The sequence below is a fragment of the Eubalaena glacialis genome, chromosome 14 (assembly GCF_028564815.1).
Source record: "Eubalaena glacialis isolate mEubGla1 chromosome 14, mEubGla1.1.hap2.+ XY, whole genome shotgun sequence".
In the NCBI taxonomy this organism is placed as follows: domain Eukaryota; kingdom Metazoa; phylum Chordata; class Mammalia; order Artiodactyla; family Balaenidae; genus Eubalaena; species Eubalaena glacialis.
The window spans coordinates 90,124,616-90,150,836 of record NC_083729.1 but is presented as its reverse complement, the minus strand read 5'-3'; the positions used below and the strand labels follow the sequence as shown (position 1 = coordinate 90,150,836).

At 43.0% G+C, this 26,221-nt stretch overlaps 1 protein-coding gene across 1 annotated transcript in view; it reads right to left on the bottom strand.

Annotated features, from left to right (window-relative positions):
* The window catches only part of LOC133074581 (sodium/hydrogen exchanger 2), a 467,777-nt gene that overhangs the window by 135,002 nt on the left and 306,554 nt on the right, over positions 1-26,221 (bottom strand). The window contains exon 15 of the mRNA XM_061168501.1: positions 4,260-4,384. Coding sequence (XP_061024484.1) covers positions 4,263-4,384 — 122 coding nt within the window. The 3' untranslated portion in view covers positions 4,260-4,262. The remainder of the gene's footprint in view (positions 1-4,259; positions 4,385-26,221) is intronic.

Sequence of the window (26,221 nt, the reverse complement as noted above, 5' to 3'; positions counted from 1 at the left end):
CACTATTATGAAAACCCTGGAGGGGGTAGAATTGGTGTAAGTACCAAGAGACGTTGACTCTACAGCAGATGCTTTGCGGGACTGTAGCTGAATTAATTCACTTGGTCCTCATATTGCCCTTATTTAAGAAGTGGAGAAATCGAGGCTCAGAAAGATTAAGTCTGTGCTATTAATGGAATGAAGCACTAGAACCAGTTTATAGACTTAGGGTAAAGCACATTTTTTCCTTTCCACCATAACCGGAGAGCTCTTTATTAAGCTATTTATTTATTTATTAAGCCTTCTCCGTAGGATGTCCTAGGTCAACATTTCCTAAACGGTGTTCCACAACACACCATGTCCCACCAAATGTTAAGATGAAGGGTCTCATTTGGTATTAAAAAACAAAAACAAACAAACAAAAAACTAAATCATTCTTCCTCATATAAGACTTCACACCACTTTAAACATTACTCATATCAATTGTGACCTTCCAGAGAATATTTGCTTCAAATTTATTTTACCACTTAAATCTCTTTCTCTCTCTCTCACCTGAGTGTTCCATAGAGCAGAGTTTGGGAAACGCTGCCTAGATGTCCACCTACATGATTCTCTGCATATTCCCCTGACACAGAAAATAACAAGAATGGCAATACCTCCCCACAGAGCCTGTAGAAGGAAGCTTCATAAACCCAGCTAGTACCTTCATTGTTGGAGCATAAACCTAAACCCAAGTGTGTGCTTCATGACGAGGCTCGGGGAAAACTCCTGCCCTTCAGCAAACACCACCAGCCTTGTTCTTTGCTTTGTCTGTTTGTTTCTTAGAGGAACTCAGAACCTTACCTAAGATTATACTCCAAGGACAATAGGCTGAGAAACAAACTGATGCTTAAATCTATAAATAGAAATGACATCTCAGTGGCCTCGTTAGTAAAAAGGTTCTTAGATCTGGATGCCCACCAGAATTACCTGCAGAACCTTTAAAACACACAACCCACTCCTCTGGTGGGTCCAGTGCAGCTGGTCTGTTTTGTTTTGTTTTGATGTTCCATGGGTCTAGGCCACCGAGCTGTGACCCTCCAATAGAGGAATTCTACTTCACTAATAGCAAAGACAGAAAAGGAAATGTTTCCAAGTATTGCCTTGACGTTCTTCATTTAAAGCATAATTTCGTAAAGAAGTTGGATATACCCGAATGCATAAGAACAGAGAATTTATTGAATAAAATATGGTACATCCTCACCTTCCCAGTTCCTGGAAGAGCTCCCCTCCCCACTTCCTGTTCTAAGTCACCCCTCTCCTTCGCTTATGGGAAAACTCAGAGGTGGAATCCACCACTTCTCCACCTTTGTGTGGATTTCATCATTTAGAAACCCCTTCCTCTCCCCACAAAACTTGACTCTTAAAGTCACGGCTTTCCTGAGAAAGTTGAGTGCGAGCTCTGAAACTTTTAAGGAGCTGCGGTCTTTTCCTCTCAGCCCCTCCCCTGTGTCCTGAGCTTCAGGACTCAGCCTTGGCTTTAGAAGCTACAGGGAAACAGGATGTGAAGAGGACAATGAAAGGACAATCTATTTGCAAAATATTGGATCAGTTACAATTTAAAAAAAAAAAAAAAACAACTTGCTTTTTTCAAACTGTAACTTTACCATCTGCCCACCTGGCCATTTCCTCACGTTGCTAGAAAACTCCAACTCTTCTTTTTCCCGTGTTGCACCAGCACAGGGGGCCCAGGTGGGGTCCGTGGTGGAGGGGACTGGCTTGCCTAGCAGGGCTGAGGAGTTGGTCTCACTCTGCAATTCAGGCCACGAGGAGGGGAGCGGCCAAATCTGGGACGGAGACACGCAGTCCCATGACCACCCCGTGCACGGGGGACAGTGGGTCACCGGGTTCCTGAGGGCGGAAGCAGAGCTCTGGGCACACAGAACAGACACCTGCAGGCGCCTTGAAACCTACCCTCAGTACCGGCATCTGAGTTCAAATGATCTACTTGTTTTGCCCCCAGACGCTTATTTTCCTTTTCCTGACTGGGCTGTTTTCATTGTCTCCCTCTTCTTCCAGCTCCAAGATTATACACAGCTTTGTTATCAGAGGGTATGCTTGGAATGTCAGACACCCTAACCAATCAAATCATTACGCGGTGTAGCTGGAATGTACCTCAAGGGCATAGCAAGACCAATGCCTTCTTTTTTCCCCCGGTGACAGCCAGAGAGGTTATCTGACTCTTCCGGGGTCACACAGCAAGGGAGCCTCAGCACAGAAACTAGAAATCGGGTCTCCTACTGTGTTTCTCCAGTCGCCCTAGTGTGTATTCACAGAAGACAAATACACGTTAACATCAAGCAACGCGCAGAATGCCACATCTGCACACACACCCCACACGTTGCTCTCTAGAACCACACATACATGCTTTTCATTATCTGCCTTAAAAAAAAATGTTCATTTCCTTGCTTATCCTCCACAACTGCATGAGCTCAGATAACTAAAAGTTGACTCCGTATCTACATTTTTAAAGCTCTCTTTCTTAGAAGCGTTGCCCATTTTGCAACAAGCCTAAACATATGTGAAAAATGTCATGCTTTATATCATGTGGTGCCTCTGGGAATTTTGTCAGATTATTTCCATTTTTCTACTCGGAGCCCTAATGATCCTAGACACTCACTATGCGAGGGAGAGAAATGTGTGCCCTGCCTCCCTCCCCTTGAAATATTCACACTGGCATGGAGGAAAGGGCTGTCGGGCTCAGTATGCTCTACTCGGATGCATCGTGATCGTCCACGTCCTCTCTTCATACTTGTGACTCTGTTCTTGCTATTATTGCATCTACATCAGCGCCCCGATCATCGGCAGCCTGTCTTTTCTCCTTTGGAACAATCTCTGTTCTCTATACCCGAGCTGCCAACTCTGTGCTTTCATTGTGCTGTTCCCACTGCTACTTTGCTGTCTGTGTATTTGTATCCATGAGTGGAAGCAACTAGCAGGAACTAGAGTACATCCGTTCAGCATCTCCCCCATGGAAACAACAGCAGGCCCCTCGGGTCTCATGTAAGACCTCCATTTACAAAGGGCTCCACTGGGTCCCAAAGGGAAAGGAACGCCTACCAGAACCAATCCGGTGAGGAGAGTGAGAGGCACGTCCTTCCTGTAATGCTAGCATTCTCTTGCTCTGTGGGCATATTCCACAGATCTCTGAGCAGGGACAGAAATCAATTCAAACCCTTCCCGGGCTGCAGCAGGTCCCAGGAGGACTGGGGAGCTTGCAGACCTGGTTTACAAACCTTAATTCCCCAGGCATAGGCTCGGCGCTTCTGCTAATTGCCATGCCTGGGTCTGGGGTTGGCTCTAAGACCTGCTTTCAGTTAAATGTCCTGGCTACGCCCCTCACGCTGAGGGGCTTTCTTTAGAATTGATTAGAGTATCCACAAAATAGTTCCCTTAATGCAAAATGTTTCTGTTTTCTCAGGAGAATGAAAGCATCAAAAATCAGATGGAATATTTTAGCAATGGAACAGTCCAAAGACCTCTTTTATTTCCCAAATCACAGAAAAGACTTACTAGGAAAATCATAAATTACATCACTGTGCTGAAATTGGCGAATATTTTGTCATTGGTAAAATAGGATAATGCAAAATTCCCGGGAAGGAATAAGGGGGAACTTGCTAACCTTGAGGTCTTAACACTCTAAGATGCTTGCTTATGCCTCCTCTTAGATTCTGCGCAGGGATATGAAACAGCTGCCCACAAGATAAGACTTCAGGGTCTTGGAAGGCCTTGCGGCTGGCAAGGGGAAAATGCAGGAATTCTCTTCCAGCCACTGAAGAGAGCCTGAAATTTTACTCTTAGATAGAGATTCAATTTTTTTTTTTTAATTTAAAGATCCATGCTCTGATCAAATGCAAATGAGTCCAAGAGACTGTAATATTCTCAGCTAGTATTGCTTATTTATACCTTAGAATGAAGGATTTGTCAAAACCTTTCTTTCGAGCGAACTTTGACCGGGGCAGGGGAGGTATCGAGAGAGGGTTTTCAGACCACGTTGGTTGAAGAAGGTGGGCAAAGGTGCTTACAGCCCTGGAGGCAAGAGGCAGAATGGGAAGATACACCAGCACGTTGATTTTGAGTCCGCTCGGCCCTGTTTGCAATATCCAGAGTTGCGGAGCTCCCCGTCAGTGGAAGTGTTCTAGAACACGCTGGCAAGAATGCCACAGACAGGATTTAAATACCAGGCACAGGGCTGGACTCTATCCAGGCCATCATTACTTTAGCAAACACGGACTGTGTACCTTCTACCAGACGCTGCGACAGGATGCATCCCACGTCCTCGTGTCTTCAAACAGCTCATTGTCTATGTCAATAGGTAAATCCCACCAGCTCTGTTCACCAGCATAATTCCTCCTCTTCACGAAGTCTGCGGAGTACAAGAACATTCTTACTTGAGCAGCGATGTTAACTAAAGGCTTTGCCCAAAGTGTTTAAAAGAAGCCAGTTAAGTGGCACAGGGTGCTTCTAACCCTGCCACAGCTGCCAAGAGAGCAGCTCGTGCTCTCTTCCGAGAGCTGCCTGCGCAGACAGCCTGCAGGACACCGTGGAAAGGGATCTGATTTGGGATGTGCAGCCGCTGACACATAAAGGAATTGTGTACCTTAGATGTTCAAAGCATCCTCCTAAACAGAATCCCAAAGAGCTGTTTCTTAAGAACTATTTAAATAAATGATTTGCAGAAGCGGAAAGAAAAATATTCACCAGAAGTAATTGGCTTTTAAAAAGTAAGTGATTCAAGGGAAAAATCAAAGTCGAATCCAGCCTCTTTCATTTTATTTACAGCACCACTGAGGGGCTTGTAAATCACGAGTGTTCTCCTGTGCTTCCCACAGCCCACCCACGGGGAGGAGGGGTTGAGGCTCAGCTCAAGCACTGAAGAGGTGGAGGTGTGATATGAGTAGAACCAATGGATTGTACTTGTCTTTTTTTTTTTCCTTAAGAATTTTTCCTTTTCCCATCCTAGTGCTTGAGGTCAGACACTTTCATGTTATCTTCTCTTCCTATGTGAGATCTGAATCTGGCCATATAAGTGAGACAGTCATGATCATCTTCTGAATGAAAGGACCCCCAGTGATCAACAGCATTGAGTCAGATATACTCTTGACTCAGGTACACAAATGTTGGAAGCAAAGCCATTTGATCAAAACTAAATATTACCTGGTCATGATATAACGATATTGGTAATAGAATCATAATAAAGGTAAACCAGAAATTCATCTTGACACTATTTCTTATAAAATATAGGAGTCCCAGTAAGAATAACATTGTGCTTTTCAAAGCATTTTCACATACATTATTGACTTTAATCTTCAAGAAAAAATACTAGGTAGATATATTATCTCTATCTAAAATATGAGCAAACAGAGTCAGAAAGTTTATATTTCTATAACCGATGAGTAGGTAGAAGACCTAAGATTTGAACCAAGTCTTAGGACTCTGATGTTAGCATTCCTTCAGCTAATATATATATGTATAAATGTATATATATTATATATATTAATGTACATATATTATATATATTAATGTATATGTGTTTTATATATATATATATATACATTCTCTAAAATACTGACTTTTTGACAATATCCAAGACTTTTAGTTCTGGAACTATAGAAAGTTCTTTCTTTATTCTGTAATTTCATCAGTCTCTCCATTAACAGATATCGTACATAGGGCTGACAAGTGGAAGATTCAAAGAAAGCTCAGAGATGTCTTCTACCTTCAAATGAAACAAGTAACACACAAGGGAAAACATAATCTGTAATAGAGTGAAATACTGAGAAGCAAAAGATCAATGAGGATGGCGATTGTTAGGGAAGGCTTAAGAAATAGATTGGATTTGATAAGGAATTTGCTGAAAAGCTCCAAAGGCAGGATAGCGTGGATATGCAGGGAAGGCAGTAGATAAAACCTGAGGTCACGGAGACATTTAGAATTTTACATATTTCCAGGACTCCAGTCCATAGTATGGTAGGAATTGTGTCCTAGATGGAGACTGGCAAGTAAGTGCCAGATAAACGCAATGTGGGGTTTGAGACAAGATTATAATAACAGCAAGCTTCTCGGGGGCTAAAACAGGAAAAGCCAAGGTGGTGACCCACTGGGGTTAAAGGAAGACAGTGGTCTGTGGACACCTAGAAAAATCTAAGCACAGACGCCCAACCTACTGTAGCCATGCTTGGTCCATACCGTGCCAGTGGGCGCTGGCTCTGAACCTACTGAAATAGTGTACTTGCACGAGCTTGGCTGAAAACAACAGGTTAGATGGGGTGCCATTGAGTGCCAACCGCTGAGCAGGGTGGGGAAGGCTGGCCTTGGCTGACTGATGGATGACTGAGAAAATAAGAGACAACAACAAAAGTCAGTGATTGTGGAAAATACCACATTTACATGTAACTCATCTGAGAGGGACCTGGAGACCTTCAATATGGCACCACTAATTGAGAAAAGAGAATTTGTGGCCAATTTCTACATCGTCAGAAGATCTCTGTCTTGTAACATAGTTGAAGGAGCCATGAAGAATCAGAACCAATTATTATCTTCATTATTTTTTTACTATTGCAATATCAATAGTATTATTCAAAATGCACAATAGATTGTACTTATGGAGTGCTGACTCTGTGCAAGCCCAGGGCTGAGCACAGCACACATGGCCTCTCAGTTAAGTACAGTACAACTGAATGCACAGCATCTGTCTCCATCCTATGCATCCAAAGACTCCTTACTAAGGAGGGTTAGAACCAGCGTTCTTACCCCACTGTGTCTGATACCGAGACCAGGGTCTTAACCATTATATAATAAAGGCATTTTTTCATTAAAGATGAACTTCTCCTCAATCCTCCAAGGGATTGAGGAGAAGAATTCCACTCTGCATTTAGGAAAGAAGTGAGCCACCATTTGCGGTCCGGGTTGGAAAACCCCAGAGAGCAAATGGGACTTTGGGAATTTGTTTAATAAGCTGTTGCTAGTGCTTGTGTTTCTCTAGGTGAAGGAGGAAGAACTCCTCCTTGAAACTCTGCCCTGTGCCCTGATGTCACAAGTCTGCTCAGCCACCTCCTGGGATGTCGTGGACCTCACAGAGCGAGTTTTCATCTCCCTTGAGCTGCATAAGCTGAGCTGGAGGACACTGCCTACCCTCCGCTGTGGGAGAGGTGGACCCCCCGGCCCCAGACCTTAACTCCAACTACAAGTCCACAGGATTTTCATTAAGGACACGAAAGCCTAAACTCTTATGCAGAAATTTTTTTTTTTTAAATTTTTGTCTCAACCTGGCATTCGTGGTACAGAAATGAAACAATTCATTTTGACAAGTTGCACTAAACTGAGGCCTGAACCATACTGTGAGAGCCTCTCTGTGGATCCCATAAAATACTCAGGAAATATGCACTTGACATCTGGTTTGCTGGATTCCTGCTGAGAAATGGAGGCTTTGGTGTGAGGCTGTCGATCCGGACTGGCAGATTGGCTGTGCATACAAACGTGCATGAATCTACACAGAGGGGTCATGTTCAGGCATTAATTGGGCACGTTCCAACAGAATCTTAAGGAGGCACATGAGCAGAGATTGAACAGTTGGACTCTTGTGCAGAAAGGCGGTGGAAACTTAGGGATATGAATGTCAGGCACACACCTCTCAGAAATACAGAATATGAGGTGCATGTTGCAGAAAACAATTTAAATGCCAAGATACTTTTAAGTACATATACTTAGGAAAAGAAAGGGGAAAAAATGATCAGGACTTGGGAATTACTAACAAAATTGCAAAGTTGTATTTCTCAGTGCTTTCCTGGGTAGGATGAGCAACTAGCTAGATCACCATAAAATATTTTAAAAGTTTAATGTGGGCCCCAATGGATGTCCATTAAATAGAAATGAAATATATGAAGACTAGCTTACCATAGATATATGTAAAAGGCCCATTAGCAAAGAGACTGTTAAATAACAAACCTAGCTGAATGTTTACAATGTCTTCTAATATATGTCAGTGTCTTATACGTCAGCGATAAAGACCACAGGCTTTAGAGTTAGGCTCCAAGTTTCAAAGTTGACATCTACCACTTCCTAATAGTAGCCTTAAGCAAGTTACTTAAACTACTTGTTCTTCATTTTTCTCACCTCTAATGCAGGATGACAATATATTCTTCACAGTACTGGTGTGAGCTTTAAAGGAGGTAAAGAAGGGGTCTTGGAGCTTCTCCACACAGACCTCTCCATGGGCCATTTGGACTTCCCAACATCATGGTGGTGAGGTTCCAAAAGTCAGTCTTCCCAGGGGCAGGAAGAGGAAGCTGCCATTCTCTGCAGGCCTTAGACTGGGAACTGGCACCACTTTACTTAGGCGCTATTCAGCTCATCAAAGCAGTTACAGCATCCGCTCAGATTCAAGGAAAAGGGACATCAACCCACTTCTCAACGGGAGGCCTGTCAAAGAATTTGTGGCCATCTCTAATTCACCACCGTATGGAGTCATAGACTCCTTGGCAAATTTAGTGAAATTCATGAGCCCCCTTTCCAGAAATGGGCACGTACAAAGGTACCAGGCAGTATATTGACTAAATGTTTTATTAAATACTAAAAATAACAGTGACATAAACTAGATAGAAGGTTTAAAGTTCTCTTACAGAAAAGTCTGGGATGACAGGGGTACAGCTTCAGACACATACATCATTCAGGGCACCAGGTTCCTTCTGATTTAATACCCTGTCAACTCTGGGATAAAGCCCTTTTTGGCCAAAACTCATTCAACATCAATATATCTATATTCCATCCTAAGGAAAGAGTGGAGAACAGCCACGGGGTGACAAAGAAGCTGCCCCTATCACTTTTGCTCACTCTCTCTTAGTCCTTTGGTCACACAGAACCCAGTCACTTTGTCACAACCAGTTGCAAGAAAGATTGGGAAATATACTCATCTAAGTGGTCATGTGACTAAATAAAACTTTGTATATTCTATTAATATCAATAATCTCTTCCAACGCAGGTAACAACAACAACAAAAATTTGAATCCAATTTCGCTTGGTTCCTAGAAACCATAGCAGGCATCCTGGGACCTCAACCAAGGATCCAAGGTTAAGAGCCACATTGTTTAGAGTTTTAGAAGACAGTATTCTAGCTTACAATATTTTAGGGTTGGAAGTATCTTTTCAAATCATCTAATTCTATTCTCTAATTCAAAGATAGAAAACCAGGAAGCTAGAGAGGCTATTTCTTGCCCAAGTTCACATACCTAATGACTAGGGCTAGCTTAGTTCTCCTCAAGGTCAATCAGTGTTCTTTTCACTATACATACGATGACTCACTGTTTAAATCAGTGAAACACCATGGTGGCAGATAGAGATGAGGGAAGGGTTAATCTCTTTGGAAATGTTAAGCTATTCTTTCTTGTTTTCATTCAAAGCACATGTATCTGGCTCTGTACTAGGTGCTGAGAATACTGGATAAATCATAAAGAACAACAAAACACAACAGTCTTGCCTAGAGCTCAAAGTCTAGTTTCGGAGGAAGTAAATCAGGGTTTATAACATAAGATGGTGAAAATGCTCCACTGGAAGAGGGAGAAATATCACAGAAACACAGCGGGGGATGCCAACTCGAGGAAGTCAGGATAAGAAGGTAATGCTTGAGCAGGGGTGCAACGGGGGGAAAGAGGAGGAGGGTGGCTGCAGCAGAGGACAGATGGGCAAGGGGAAGGAGGACATGGCAAATGCATGGTTGGTATTGGTGTGTCCAGAGGCAGGGCATTTCCTCAGTCTCACTAGGGGAGAAACCATCATTTAAATGAAGGCAACGGCAGAAGCGGTGGAGAAGATGCATTCAAGAAAACCTAGGAGAAGTTGGAATCTAGGGTGTCTCTCTGTGTCCTGATCAGACAACTGGGTGGGTGGCAGGACCACCCAGCAAGGAAGGGATAGAAGAGGGATTCCCTGTTTGTGTGGGAAGAAAATAAATTACGTTTTGATACATCGTGTTTGAGGTAACTTTGCTTACGTTGGTGAAAATATAGAAAATAAGCAGGCAAAGTCATGGTCTTACTATTAGAAGAGCAATCTGGCCTGGAAATGCAGACATGGATGACCATGGTGTTTAGAGGTGGCCAGTAGGTAAAAAAGCCTCCCAAGAGTGTGCTGGGTGAAAAGAAATTTAAGGGGAATATTTGTGACCCCCTGTGTTTAGCGGTGGCATGAGGAATTGTAGCCAATAAAAGAAATGAGAAGGGGTTGCAAAGGAGAAAGAGGAAAACCATGGAAGCAAAAAGAGCAGTGACATTCAAGAAGAGAACAAATGCCAAATGCGGCTAAGATATCAGGTAAGCGTGAGGACTGAAGAGTGTCCTCTGGCTTTTGCATCAGGAATTATTATCAGTGTTAGAAAGGGCAGTCCCGGAGGAACAAAGGGACACAAGGCAGATTTCAGTGGATTAAAGAAATGAGCTGGAGGCGGCTGCTACTGTAGGCTACTCAGGAGGTCTGGCCACGATGTGAAGGGCAGGGACAAGGTAATAATGGCTACAAAAGATACAAGATGAATATTATTTTAATGAGGGGATACTCTTGAGCATGTTTGTATATTGGTGGAAATTAGATAGCAGAAAAGAGGAAATTTAAAAACCTTCAAAAGAGAGGAGCTAATTGATGGAGAAAGGTGTGAAAAAAGACACACACACATACACAAAAGGCTGACTCTGGAGAAGAGATGCAATTAGACTTGCAAGAGTATAGAAAAAAATTCTCTGTTTGGAGAAAAAAGACGTATAGAGAGAAAGGAGGGACGGTGGGGAGGAAGGAAGGAGGAGGGATGCAGGAGGGAGGGAGAGGTCAAGGGGGGCAGGTACAAGGTCGGTGTTGCTGAGAATGGGAGGGGAGATGGTGGAAAAACGTCTAAGAGGAAACAGAAGGCTTGGGATGGGAAAGAAAGTGGCCAGGGACACACGGGCTGCAAGTGATGTTTTTGTTCAGGGTTGTTCATCAGCCCAAGAGTGACTTGGTCTTGGGGGTTGGGGGCTGCTGCATTCTGTTGGGAGGGGGAACAGCAGGGACATTAAGAGCCTGGGGAGATGCAGGTGAAGTAGGTCATGGGGACCAGACTGGATGGAGAAGTAGAAAAGCTTAGAGGAGTGATCTCAGGTGGCCTCGGCCCGCAGCGGCTTGAAGCAGGATTTCGGTTCCTCAGCCAGAGATCGAAGTCAGCCCTGGCCCGTCGGCTTCGTAGAAATGAATTCCCACAAAGAGACTGTGCAAGTAAAGTGTTTATTAGGAGGAAAATGCGTACATGTGAATAGACTCACGGGGGTGGGCTCAGAGAGAGAGTCGTGCCCTCATGGTAGTTTGAATCACTTATGTGGGGCATTTCTTCAGGTTTCTTGCTTTGCCTGGTTCTGAGTCCGTATTTGGTTTATCTCAGGGGTCCTCCCATGTGCACCTGCACATCGCTTAGCCAAGATGGATTCTAGCAAAGAGGCCTATGGGCAGGTTGGCATCACCTACTATGAGGTGGCGCCCCCTCCCTTTTGACCTCCGAGGACCCTTTCTGCGCATGTGTAGTCGGGAAGGTCTCCTTGACCTCGAGAAGGAGAAACATGTGGTCTCTTATCTGGGCAGGGCTCAGCTCCTCCTCCTCTTCATCTTGGAGCATCTGGTCCACAGGGGACAAACTCCAGCTGCCCAGCCTGGGGCCCATACATCTCCTGCCTCAGGAGAAGTCTGGCAGACTGGGATCAATATAGAACAGACAGGACCGAAGGTCCCTCTGAGAAAATAGAGCCTGGGGGAAGAAAGTAAGGGCCTGAGAGGGAAGTAAGTACAGATAGTAAAAGGTTCAGGGCGAGAATGCTGAAATAGAATAGAAGCAAACCCTACTGAAAATGGCAAAATACAAGAGGTTGAGAGGGGAGTGGGAGATGCATGGATCACATGCAGCAGTGGCCAGGGCTGGAGAGGAGAGGACGGTGACTTCAAGCCAGCAAGAGACAGGCTCACTACCCCTTCCACAGTGTACACACCACATGGTTTTATGTGTTACTGTCTCATGCCAGGACCTGGGACTTTCAGGATGGTTGTTTGCAATGTGATCATGTTCTATACTTTAGGAATTAATCATGCCACATCTGTAGCCCTGCTCTTCAGGATCTCAACAGCTGGTTCTGAGACGAAAATGCAGACTGGATGCAAATTTCACATGAGTAGCAGCCGAATGACCACTGGGCAAAGTGCCGGTACCAATCTCTTCTCTGAGATTAGCAGCTCGCAAAGGGTATAGTTTTAATTTTTAATTTCCCCCATAGAAATCACTCTGCAGCTGCAGGAAAGTATGTGCAAGACTGTATAATGTCCTGCCCTATTTACCAAGCCCCTGAAGTCCCATGCTCTTGGGTAACAGCATCCTCTCTACCTGACTGTGAAACCAACGGTGGTGCTTGGAGTTTGCACCAACTGATCCTTCTGTGTGAGGTGATTATGACAGCGGGGTTGTGTCCTGTTTCTGATTCTGGTACAACCCCCAGGACTGTACAAATCTCCCTTCAGTCCTGTGGCCACAATGAGGAAGGATGTGGGGAGAGAAGGAGGAAGGATGGAGGGACATCAGAGGGAAACAGCTAAGCAAAAAGTTAACAGAATTTATGAAGCAACAGAAATCATAAAACAAATTTGAAGATACACTGCAACAAAAATGGGCTATTTCATTATGTTTCTTTGCTATTTTTTGAGCCAGAGAACCATAGCCAAGCCCACTTGCCTAACTCGTCTACCCCACCTTTTCCAGATTCTTCCGCACATGGCAAAATATGCTTGTGGATTATGAAGGTTAAATACATCCAAATCTCCAAACCTATTCATGTGAGAAAAAAAAAAAAAAGCATTCACCATCAGCCCCTTTCACTCACCCAAGGCATTCCTGTAGAAGTCTTCTCAATGGTTCTCAGATTTGCAAATTGTCTCCCATTCAATTCCCTTGAGCAGGTGTTTACTGAAAACTTCCGAGGTGCTCAGCATTAAAGAATACGGACTCCAGAGCTGAGATACATGGGTTAAAATGTAGACGTTGCCTGTTTGACAAGTTAACTTAAAAAACCCCTTCTTCAGTTGCCTCACAAGAAAAACATGGAGAACAGTAAGACTACATCCAAGATTGTTGTAAGTATACAATGACATGATAAGTGGAGAGATCTTAGCACATTGCTTGGCTGACAGTAAGTGCTCAACCAATGCTTGGTACTATCATTAATCCTATCAAGTGTTTACAAAGCGTATTATGTGAACATGCACCCCAATGTTCATAGCAATGCTACTTACAATAGCCAAGACATGGAAACAACACAAGTGTCCATCAACAGACAACTGATTTAATAAGAAGCGGTACCTATATACAATGGAATATTACTCAGCCATAAAAAAGAATGGAACAAAAAATTTCACAATTTTTATGGAAACACAAAGACCCCGAATAGCCAAAGCAATCTTGAGAAAGAAAAACGGAGCAGGAGGAATCAGGCTCCCTGACTTCAGACTATACTACAAAGCTACAGTAATCACGACAGTATGGTATTGGCACAAAAACAGAAATATAGATCAATGGAACAGGATAGAAAGCCCAGAGATAAACCCACACACCTATGGTCACCTTATCTTTGATAAAGGAGGCGAGAATATACAGTGGAGAAAAGACAGCCTCTTCAATAAGTGGTGTTGGGAAAACTGGACAGCTACATGTAAAAGAATGAAATCAGAACACTCCCTAACACCATACACAAAAATAAACTCAAAATAGATTAAAGACCTAAATGTAAGGCCAGACACTATGAAACTCTTAGAGGAAAACATAGGCAGCACATTCTATGACATAAATCACAGCAAGATCCTTTTTGACCCACCTCCTAGAGAAATGGAAATAAAAACAAAAATAAACAAATGGGACATAATGAAACTTAAAAGCTTTTGCACAGCAAAGGAAACCATAAGCAAGACGAAAAGACAACCCTCAGAATGGGAGAAAATATTTGCAAATGAAGCAACTGACAAAAGATTAATCTCCAAAATTTACAAGCAGCTCATGCAGCTCAATATCAAAAAAACAAACAACCCAATCCAAAAATGGGCAGAAGACCTAAATAGACATTTCCCCAAAGAAGATAAACAGATTGCCAACAAACACATGAAAGAATGCTCAACATCATTAATCATTAGAGAAATGCAAATCAAAACTACAATGAGATATCATCTCACACTGGTCAGAATGGCCATCATAAAAAAATCCACAAGCAATAAATGCTGGAGAGGGTGTGGAGAAAAGGGAACCCTTTTGCACTGTTGGTGGGAATGTAAATTGATACAGCCACTATGGAGAACAGTATGGAGGTTCCTTAAAAAACTAAAAATAGAACTACCATACGACCCAGCAATCCCACTACTGGGCATATACCCAGAGAAAACCATAATTCAAAAAGAGTCATGTACCAAAATGTTCATTGCAGCTCTATTTACGATAGCCAGGACATGGAAGCAACCTAAGTGTCCATTGACAGATGAATGGATAAAGAAGATGTGACACATATATACAATGGAATATTACTCAGCCATAAAAAAGAAATGAAATTGAGTTATTTGTAGTGAGGTGGATGGACCTAGAGACTGTCATACAGAGTGAAGTAAGTCAGAAAGAGAAAAACAAATACCGTATGCTAACACATACATATGGAATCTAAAAAAAATGGTCATGAAGAAACTAGGAGCAAGACGGGAATAAAGACACAGACCTACTAGAGAATGGACTTGAGGATGCGGGGAGGGGGAAGGGTAAGCTGGGACAAAGTGAGACAGTGGCATGGACATATATACACTACCAAATGTAAAACAGATAGCTAGTGGGAAGCAGCCACATAGCACAGGGAGATCAGCTCGGTGCTCTGTGACCACCTAGAGGGGTGGGATAGGGAGGGTGGGAGGGAGACACAAGAGGGAGGAGATATGGGGATATATGTATATGTATAGCTGATTCACTTTGTTATAAAGCAGAAACTAACACACCATTGTAAAGCAATTATACTCCAATAAAGATGTTAAAAAATAATAATTTAAAAATTAAAATTAAAATAAATAAAAAGAATGGAAATTGCCATTTGCAGCAAACATGGATGGACGTAGAGCTTTTCATATTGAGTGAAGTAAGTCAGACAGAGAAAGACAAATATTATATGATATCACTTATAAATGGAATCTAAAAATAATACAAATGAATCTATACACAAAACAGAAAGAGACTCAGAGACATAGATAACAAACTTACAGTTACCAAAGGGGAAAAGGAGGGGGGTTAAATTAGGAGTATAGGATTAACAGACACAGACTACTATACATAAAACAATGAGCAATAAGGATTTACTGTATAGCACAGGGAACTATATTCAATATCTTGCAATAACCTATAATGGAAAATAGTCTGAAAAAATTATATATATACATACATATATATAAAATTGAATCACTTTGCTGTACACCTGAAACTAACACAATATTGTAAATCAACTATACAATAAAAATAGTGATACAATTCTTGCTCTCAGTCTTGTTTGGAGTGACAAGAGAATGACACAAGATAAGTGATAAAAACAGGCATAACGTACACTGAAATGTGTAAATAATCTGAATGAGAAATAATTGGTGTTAGCAGAGGTTTCATATGTGATTTGAGCTCACAAGAAGTGGAAGGGTTTAGATAAGTAAGAAGGAAAAAAAAGAACATGGCAGAAAGAGGATTTTAAATAAATAAAGCATAAGATAGGAACGATTATCTAAGACAGAGGGGAAAAAGGAGAACCAGATGGGCCCCGAGCATCATGCTGGAATTCAGGGAAATTGGATGGAAGGATTGGCATTCCAAAGCAATACTGCACGAACACTGAAATGTGACAACTCTGTCTTGGTGAGCGCAAGACACACCCTCTGACTCATCAGAGAGGAAGTTTGGTGCTATGCTTCCTTCTGTGAACTTTCTCCAGCCTCCCACCATGCCATGAACTCCTGAGAAGACCATACCTTATTCTTCCTCAAAACCACAGCTCCTCGCTGTGAATGGCATGAAGGAAACATTCAATAATTTGTACAATTCAAAGAAATGGAGGGAAGAGGGGAGAAAAAAAGAAGAAATAGAGGGAAGGAAGGAAGGAGAAAGACAATTTTCATTTTGGGCGCAGGTCAAGGTAACATCCAGCTCCAGGAATGGAGGGTATAATCCGGACGGGACAGCCCGCACTTTTCTATGGATATCCATGAGTTTTCACTCTTTCCACTCACTATTTGCTCTGCTGATTGAGCTCGGGTTGCAAATTAAACTATCTGCTCTTGCTTCATTTTTGGTGACTGGCCCAAGGTATTCCGTTGAGATCAGCCCCAGTCCTAAGGAGGCAGGTCTGTGCACCAGCAGAATATCGTCTGCTACTTTTAATGTCATCAAGCAGTTACGTGCTAAAAGACACGCTAAAATAAGAGTGCCACTGAGCAATGAGATGAAAGCTGAGTGACTTCATGGTGGGAAACAAATGTAGCAGAACAGACTTCCCCCTCTTTTCCTTGTTCTGTAAATATGAAATTTACTAACACTCCGACTTGCCGCAGATAGCTGCATAAGGCTTCAAGTATATAAATAGTGGCTGTGAGCTCATCAAAGTTGAAGAGACGGGGTGAAAAATCGCAGGGGTTAATCGCAGTTCCATCAGTAAGGATCACCAGCCGAGAGATGGTGACTGGCTTCGGTGAAGAGGAATGGGTGCTTCTTTGGAAGAGACAAATTTCACCAAGTCATTCCAAGAGCAAAGTGGAGAGTGAGGAAACAGAAAAATCACTACCCCGTGGAAGCCTTTCTGCCTCTTGTTTAGCAATGATGGAGTGGCCCCTTTAGGTTTGTGAAAATGAAGGATACAGACACGATTATTCAATGTGTGATTACCTGTGCTTTGCATCTTTCCTATTTCAGAAGAGTTTCAGTTCTTTTCAAAACTCCACACACAAACCACCAGGGCTCCAAACCACAGAGCAGAGAGATTGTCAGGAGTCCTACCAAGGCGGCGGCGGGGGGGCGGGGGGGAAACCAAACCTTCACCCTCACGTGTTTCTTTCTTGCTGTTGTTTTTTAAATAAAGCTGCAATTGGCCTGGCACGATCTGATAAGTGTCTTATTATAAACTTGAAAATCAACGGATGGTAGAAAAAAAAGATGAAACTTGCAACTAAAAAAAAAAAAAAGAAAGAAAAGACATAAAGAGAAGGATCTGAATGACTGGCAGTTCCCATTTCTTTACAAGTGTTAAATTTCAGTCCCCTGACACTACCACATGTTTCCTGTTCACAGATAATTTGTACAACATATTTTATCATTCAGTTTTAGACACAGTTGAAAGGCTTTTGCCTAAGGCTTGGAACACTTTGAAAACTGTATACCATTTGCAAGGTTTTCTTCTGCTTCACTGTGCAATTAGGTGACTGTCTTTCTACAGACGTCGAATTTATCATTTATGGGATTGTGGATGCATGTGTGTGTGTGTGCTTAAAACCAAGGTGAATTAGAAAATGAATGGGAATAACCTCCAGAGGAGGGCTGGAGAAGCGAAACGGGGATTTCAGCTCGTGGAAAGACTGGAGCTCTCAAACAGCAAGTGGGTTTTCTCTCTTAAAGAAGTTAGGTTCTAGAAGGTTTTAGTTCCAAACGTTGTTTACATATTTACTAGGCTCTGCAGTCTCCACGAATAGTTAAATCCTGGTGTAACAATCCTAAAGAAATCCAGTCTCATTAATCTCTGTGAAAGCAATTGCAGGACCTTTGGTAGCATCCCACATCTTCTTTGCCCTGTCTTGCCTGCATCTCGCAGTTTGCCTGTGAAGCACTTATGTGCTCAGAGCTTCCCCTGGTGGAAGTTGCCCGCAAAAGGTGTTCCAGCCAAGGAGGGCGAATCTGGGACTGGCTCCCAGGAGCGGGATCCACGGAGTGTTCTGTCGCCCAAGAACAGAGAGTACATAATGTGACTGGGGGTTCTGATTGAATTTCCTATGCGTTTCTGCGTTTTACATAACCCGAATTTTAAAGTCAGATTTGATAAGAGATAACTTATTCCCGTCATTATGCCACTTTGTATTTTTCCACTGAATAATGCAAACGAAAAGAGGGAGCGAGGGAGCCTGATCCAACCCTCCCACGAAGAGCTTGACTTTCCTGGAGGTTGAATTCCGCACCCATCATTATGCGGCAAGGCGGTTCTTCTCCAGTGTTTAAAAACACAGCAATAAAACGGTTGTGGATGAGTCTGAGCAGCATTGACTCTTTTGCTGGGAGAGGATCTTTAGGCCTCCATACGCACTTTTAAATGCTTTTTCTCTTCTCTTCTTCAGACAGAGGCAAAGTTTCCATGTTAATTTCACTTGTAACGTGCTTCTATAATATTTGTTAGCCTATAAATCCTAGATATATGTGTATGTTTTAGGTGATAAAGATTTTCAAGGCAGGTTTTTGTTTTTGTTTTTTAGAAGGGTTTAGAGAATTGAAAAGAGTCCATTAATAAATGTGGCCACTGTCAATAATGATGACTAGGAATGACAGATCTGAAATTCATGTCAGTAGTGGGAAAGAAGCAACAGAGTTTGAAATCTATTTAGAAAATCTTCACAAACCTAAAGCAAAACTTAGCAGTAAACAGCAGGGGCTGGGGGGAGGGCAGAGAAACCGATTCGCTCCATCTGGCACTGTTCACTGGTTTCAGGAGACACTATTGGTCAAATAACACTGACTTTCTGAAACAACTAATCATTAGATTTAAATAATTTTATAGTCCGTATCACTCTGAATGCTAAGCAGGCTAGACACGCCAGAAACGTGTTCTGATGTAAATCTATCAAAATAATTGTAACACACTTTCTGCGATTATACGCTTATTACAGATACAAAAACAAAAAAACAAACACACAATTACATTCAAAGATCAAGTCCACCTAACCGTTCAATGACCCTGTCGATTCAGAAATAGAAGCTGGACCACAGAGAGCTCACAGGTCCCCCATTCACATAGGCTGTCTGACTCCCTTGCTTTTTTGACAAAACATTAAGGATAATGTAAAATGAAGCCACTTAGAGACGCTATCCTCTGTAAGTAATAGGAAAGGCCGATGAACCCTGCACAGACATTTGTTAGATTTATACATGTGCCCAGAGCCAAGACTGAGGGGTTTAGGTCAGTCAGAGTGTCACTGTAATCATAATTTACGGAAGGGCAGCAGCTGGCCCAAGCAGCAAAGACACCAACGCTTGAAAGAGCCATCTGAATAAAGTGTCACTTTCCTTTTGAAACCCATCCAGGATATTTTGCAATGACATAGACTTTTGGACCCAAGAAATCTGGACAGTTTAAGTCATCATTTTATCAAAAGCCTGCCGTCCCTAGGGTGGACCTGCCTGCTGCCTGCTGGACACTGCGACCTCCCAGCAGGACCACTCACAGCGCTTTCCAGTCTCCAGAGGACAGGACACGATTCCTGCACACGTGCGCGAACCCTATTACCTTTCTAATCAGCTCAGCTCCTGAAGAGGCCCTGATAAGTGATTCCACTGTTCTTTACTAGCCAAGTGGGGATGGGGAAACATGCGAGGTGGTCTCTTTTTAAACTGTCACTTCCTTAACATATGGCCCAAGTAAGAGCAAATCCTGAGAGGTGGGAAAACAACATCTCTTAAAGATCTGATCATCTTATCCATATGGAGTTTGGAGAAAACCTTTAACCATGGCAGTTCAAAGATGCCAACACCTAATAGGCAGCCTCCCCTATGCTGAGCTCAGGGGTGTACAGGAAGTGAGGACGAGCCTTCCCAGGCACGTGAGCAGCTGAATTCACTGTAAGAATTGCCTGGGAAATTGAGCCACCGTGGGCTGTGTTTAAAGTAGGACTTTCAGGATTCTGAGTTGAACTTATTCTTGCCACTGACTTTCTATATGACCTTGGGCAAATCATTTAACCTGCAAGGGCCTCAGCTACCAGAGCAGCGTGATTCTTGGTCTAAGACGCAATTTCAGAACAGAAGCTCCACGTTAATTTTTCCTCCCTTCCCCTCACTCGACCTCATCTTGGCAGTGCTCTCATGGTGCTTTTCGACTGACCTGCCTGCCCGTAGTATTAGGAGGCCTCGTTGCTCATGCTGGAGGAATGTGCAATGTGCCCTTGGCTGGTTGGGGGCTCTCCTGACGCTGGGACAGGCCTGGTTCACCACCCACGTACAGGTGTGCAGGCCTGAGCTCCTCGGCGGACTAAACCCTGCTCCCCTCCCTGGATCACCGTGCAACCGACTGAAGGTCCTGGTGTCAACCCTCACCTTACTCTACGCTGTGTGTCAGCCCTCGTGCTCTCTTGGCACACACAGAAACCAGTACCACCATACCTCCCCAAGTGCGGGGCAGCAGTAAAGCATCCTCCTTAAAAGCTCCGCTTTGGTGGGAACAGCTCTGGGTTCAAAGCCTGCTGTTGCCCTTTACCAGGTACGGGACCTTCAGGTACCCTCTGAAAACCCTCATTGTCTCTGCTACAGTCGGGGAGACGAACAGCCCCAACCCTGAGAGTCCTGAGAATTAAATGACGTAACATATGTAAAGTGTCTGGCACATACGTGATACTCAGTTATCTCTGGCTGTTATATTTTTACGTATGTCAATCATCCCTGTTTCTACAGGACTTGTGCACTCAGATCTCAGCCCTGCAGGGTCCTTGAGCGCAGGATTCTCCATCCTCCCCTGTATAGCTATGAAAATGCAGCAGTAATGCTGGAGAGGTAGCATGAGCGCTGGCCTCAGAGTCTCCATTTAGTGCTCTTTCCCCCAGACCATGGGCTGCCCCTGCCCTACTCAGGCTCAGCACGTGGCGGTGAGCGCATTCTCCAATCTTCTGCCCACCCCCATGGTCATATGGCTTTTCTGTTTGGCTTGCTGCATTTGAGTTCAGTTGAACAAACTTCTACTGGGCTCAGAAATCTTGGCACCTGTGCCATCCTGGGGGTTAAGGGACAGGAAAATGGCACGGCGACTACAAACAGCTGACTTAGGATCTCATAGCGAGTGGAGAGCTATACGGGGATTCAGACCCAGGCCTGTCTGAATGAAGCCTGGTCACTACCTTGGAGTCAGTGGGAAGACAGGCAACATGCCTAGATGATTCTTGTAGGATATCGACCGCTAAGTACTGCAGGTGACACTGAAGCACAGAGAAGGGCCCTCAGCCCTGACTGGTTTTACAGGGATGGCTTATGAGCTGAGACTTTGGTGGGTGCATGAGAGCGAGCTAGGCGAATAAGGAAGGGTGAGGCAGGAGGGGGGATTCTGAGCAAGGTGATGGAGGCACAGAACAGCATGGGGGATGGGGGGGCAGTGGACAGAATTATCCACAGGCAGTATTGCTCGGTCAGAGGTTCTCAGACTTGGGCATGCATCAGAATCACGGGGAGGGCTTGTTAGAACACAGATTGCAGCTGGCTCTTGAGTTTCCTATTCAATGGGTCTTGACTGGGCCCAATAATTTGCATTTCTGACAAGAGACTACACTTTGAGAGCCCCTGGCCTGGGGCACAGAGGTGATAAAGTCAGGCTGTAGAGGAGATAGGAGTGCCCTTACGTCCTCCCAAGTGGAGAAAAGTAGAAGGTCCCTGCTTCTCTCTTTGCATCCCCTATTCTGGCAAGAGCCGGATGCCTCGGGCTTCCTTCTCTGGCCTGAGAGTGAGGATGGAAATTCCTCACAGGACTGATGCTCTGGGTTGAAGTCTTGGCATGACCTTCCCAGTTGTGCCATGCAGATCCACCAGGTACGTGTCAGCTCTTGGGGGCACCACAGAACACAGACTCGTATTCATAAATCTTGATAAAGAATCTATGGACTAACAGCACACACCTGCCTTATAATTGAGAAAGTGGAGAAGGTCCCTGAGCTCTACCAGAAAGTGGTGGCCTAGTGCCACTTTGGTGCCATGGGGTGGCAACTGCACCCGCCAGAGACACAACCTAACCACCAAGTCTCAAGCACTTAGTGAACCGAACTCAAAGATGTTGAAAACATTTCAAGATCCTCCTAAGAATGCTATGTAGAGGGACTTCCCTGGTGGTCCAATGGGTGAGACTCCACGCTCCCAATGCAGGGGGCCTGGGTTTGATCCCTGGTCGGGGAACTAGATCCCACATGCGTGCCGCAGCTAAGAGTCTGAATGCCGCAACTAAAGATGCTGTGTGCCACAACTAGGACCCGGTGCAAACAAAATAAATAAATAAATAAATATTAAAAAAAAAAAAAGAATGTTCTGTAGAAACCGGGTCTATTAATCTTAGCATCTTCCATTTCAGGTGCTGCTTTCAACCAGTTCACAGATTTTCCCTACATATTCTGCAACTATATTGGTTTAATAGTACTCAATTTGTGTATCATTTTGGGAAAGGATTTTATACACTGAATACTTGTTTATATTAAACTGTACTACTTTTTTCCCCTAAATCTGAATTTTTCCAGCTAACAGAACTTAGCGGAGCTATGAAAATTAATACTTTTTTCAATGAAAGTCTTCATCTAGTATCACGTTATATGTCAATTCTCATTGGCTGCCTGACAAAAATAATCCAATTTTTCCTTTCTTTGGAGTATTTCTTTGATTACCATTCTTGGGCTTTATAAGAAAATGATTAATATGGTGACTTTTTTCCCATGGGAAATGCAATAACTCACACTGCATTGCACAGGAAGAAAAATAGAGAAATGGAAACACAAACTACCGAATGCTTTAATAAAAGTAGACCCCAGTGGCCCTTATGCCCCTTTAAATGCTTCCCAAATCTCTAAAGTTCATTAGAGGTCATGTCGAGTGGATTGCATTTTGTAGTGCTATACCCTATGTGTCTTTAAATTCGGACTTGACACATTCAATGTATTTTAGGCTGAGAGTAAATTCAAACACTATGTTTCTTCTCACATTTTCTCAATATAATCCTTGTAAATGTGATCTTGCAGTAGGTACCTTTTACCTCTTGGTTGAGAGGTCAACATTAGTTGAATAATCATAAATAAATGTTTCCTGAGAACTCTTTTCAAACATATAAAGCCTAGAAGGGAGACAAACTGCTTCAAAAGCTTATGAGGCACTGTCCTAGCTCATGAATTTCAGGCTCATGTCTTGTGTTTTTCAATATGATGTTTTGTCCTAGAAATTTCCCCCATGTCCAGGGAATGACTGACACACTTCCAAGCAATAATGAGATACCTAAGGTGTTAGCAGAGAATGAGTGAGGTTTGGTGGGTAGAAAACACATTCAGCATCAGAAGATCCACCTCTGAGCTAAACATCACTCTTACCAGCTGTGCCCTGGACAACCCCTTCCAACTTTCCTCACCTCCAGAATGGAAATAACAGGAAAACAAACCTCGCAGGATATACATATTGCTAAGTAAACAAGAAAGTGTATGCAAAGAACTTTTAAAAAGTAAAGCAATTTATAAATGTAACAGGTTATCAGACTTGCCCATGGTGTTAAAAATCCAATGGGCTTTACAAATTCAACACATAGACTAATAGATACTGTTTTTGTTGTTGGACCAGAAAGGAAATTCTAAGTATGAATCCCCAGCTTTCTTTAGCCCCTTCCCTTCCCTATTGCTAAATGGAGACCATCTCATCTTTGTGTGTCAAATGCAGCATATGTGAAAATACCTCACGATCATCTTTCACAGGAATTCTTTCCAAGTGAGAAAGCAAGTAATGGGGTCACGGGCTTTCTGGAGTAATACAACCCAGGTTTCCAGTGTGATTTTGATTAGCAAATTCTGTCCCCAGTCTTATTGTGTGTGGGTAAGCTGCAGTCTGTGATTTCATGCACACTCTAAAGGGAAAAGAAGGAAACTTAGAGATAGGTATTTTATAACTGTTCATAAGAAAGGATCCTGAAGTTCTCAAGGAGTCACTTAAGATAGCCCCCTGCTAACCCACGCTAGGTAACTAGTCATAACGCAAATGACAAGTCAGGAATTAACAGACAGTGCGGTGCACATTGGCGTCACTTGCATTCTCCTCGTCCTCCTCTTCATTACCCGTGGTGAACGCAGTCAAATGCGGGTGCACTGGTCTCTTCTGTTTTGGTTCTTAAAAAAATCCAATTCACACAATTTTCAGCCCAAGCCAAGCTTTCTTGTAGAAGATTGCAGTCTATATTGAGAAACACTTCTATTGTCCTCTCTCTCCTTTTCTGTGGTTTTCAAGTCCTGCACTGAAGTATTAATGAGCCTGAGAACATATACAAAGTATATATTCCTACTATTAAACTTAGGTGTTCTTGAGCCCAGATTACCTACTTTATCCTCAATGTCACCTGTTTACTAGAGGGCCTCTGTAATTCATGTTGGCATTAACAAAAATAAGAAGTATGGGAATAAAAAAAAAAATTTTTTTTTTCAAGTAACTTTGATTTAATCTGAAGCCTTAAGCAAACTCCAAGAACTAACAACTTCAGCTACTCCAAAATTAGATCTCATCTGTAAATCATTAGGGTAGTTTTTGGAGCAAAACCAGAAATTTTTATAATACCTTCTGATTTGGCAGACATCACTCTGCCTATAAGTTAATTTGAGTGGTATTGCCATTGAGTTATTTGTGGCTGGATTGCATATAGCAGCAGAGGGAACAATTTATATTATCTTGGTGAATAAGCAAGAAATTTTCCATAGCAATGCTAGAACAACAAATTGGCTGATAATTAAGCTGGTCTGAATTCATAGTGTCCACAAAGGTCTGGGATTCAGCACAGCCCAGTCTTTGTCTCATTTCTCTATAATGTCTAAGAGTTTTCTCCTAGGAGACTAATTTGGGAGCAGAATTTGGTAGATCTGGTGACAAAAAAGTACATCTCTGGCATATAAAATATTTTCAAGTGCTAATTCCAAAATGAATATATGAGACACGTAAAGAGAAGCTGAATGGAGGAAATGATGCCATGAATCTCTCTACAGTAAGAGGCTCTTTGAATAAAATCTCATATCCACACACACATACATGCACACACATGTGCACACTCACATTCTCACACATTCGCACAGGTTAAAATCGTGCACTCCAACCTCTGTGGGTGATTTATGAATTGCTAACACCCCAAGACCAGGGGCAGAGGAATTGCTTTCGCAAGGTAGCAACTATTTGGAACAGCAAAGACCTAAGCTTTGTGGCCAGATAGGCCTGGCTTGAACATTAATTAACTGTAAAAGGCCAGCCAAGTCACCCAACCTCTGATCCTCAATTTTTTCCTCTGTAAACTGGGGGTAAAACACATACGTGATACATGATACCTCATGAAGACTTCATGAGGTAATGTCCAAGAAGCACCCCTAACCTCGTGGGTGGCGCAGGGTGGGGTTCAGAAACTGGAGCATATCATTAGCGATGCCTGCAAACTTGACACATGTAATAGTGCAGCTAATTTCCCAAGGAAGAAAGAAGTTGAGAGAAGGGATAGAATAATTCAGTTCTAACTCATGTAGAACAACTCAATCCAGAAGACGAGCCCAGAGTCTTTACCTTATTTCAAAATAACTGCTTACTTCTGTTTACCAGAGAGTAAATTTGATATTCTACCAAACTGTGAGTTACGTGCTGTAGAAATTAAAATAATTCACTTTTTCTCCATAGAATTCTGCAGTAAACTGGGTGGATACGGCAACTCAGCATCTTTAAGCTAAATATGGAAGCTTCCATCTCCAGGACCCCAAGCTAACAGAGAACTCTCATCTTTGTCTCTCTATCCTTCACCTCTGGTGCCCCAGTGTGCAGACAAAATTTCAGATCTACCAAAGCCTTGGTGGCTGGCGTTGATCAGACATCCAGCAATGGTGAGCTTTCAACTGCACTGCTACACTCCTGTACCCGTCTCCTCATCTTGATGACCACTGTATTTTAGCTTATAATAGAAGTTCCTCGGATCCATCTTAGAATTTCAGCCCTTTTCAATTCTTTGTGCTGTGACTTTTTCTTTTCGCACCCTTTACGTTCTTTTTATCAGTTTTAAAAATCTGTAGAGGCGACGGCACTTCTGTATATTCTTCCTTGTATTCCACCATAAAGAATCAGCATGCGAGGGCAGGGATATTGCATGCTCTGACGCACTTCAGGACACTGTGGAGAACTCATTATAACAGTAGGACATGGTACAATGTAACCACA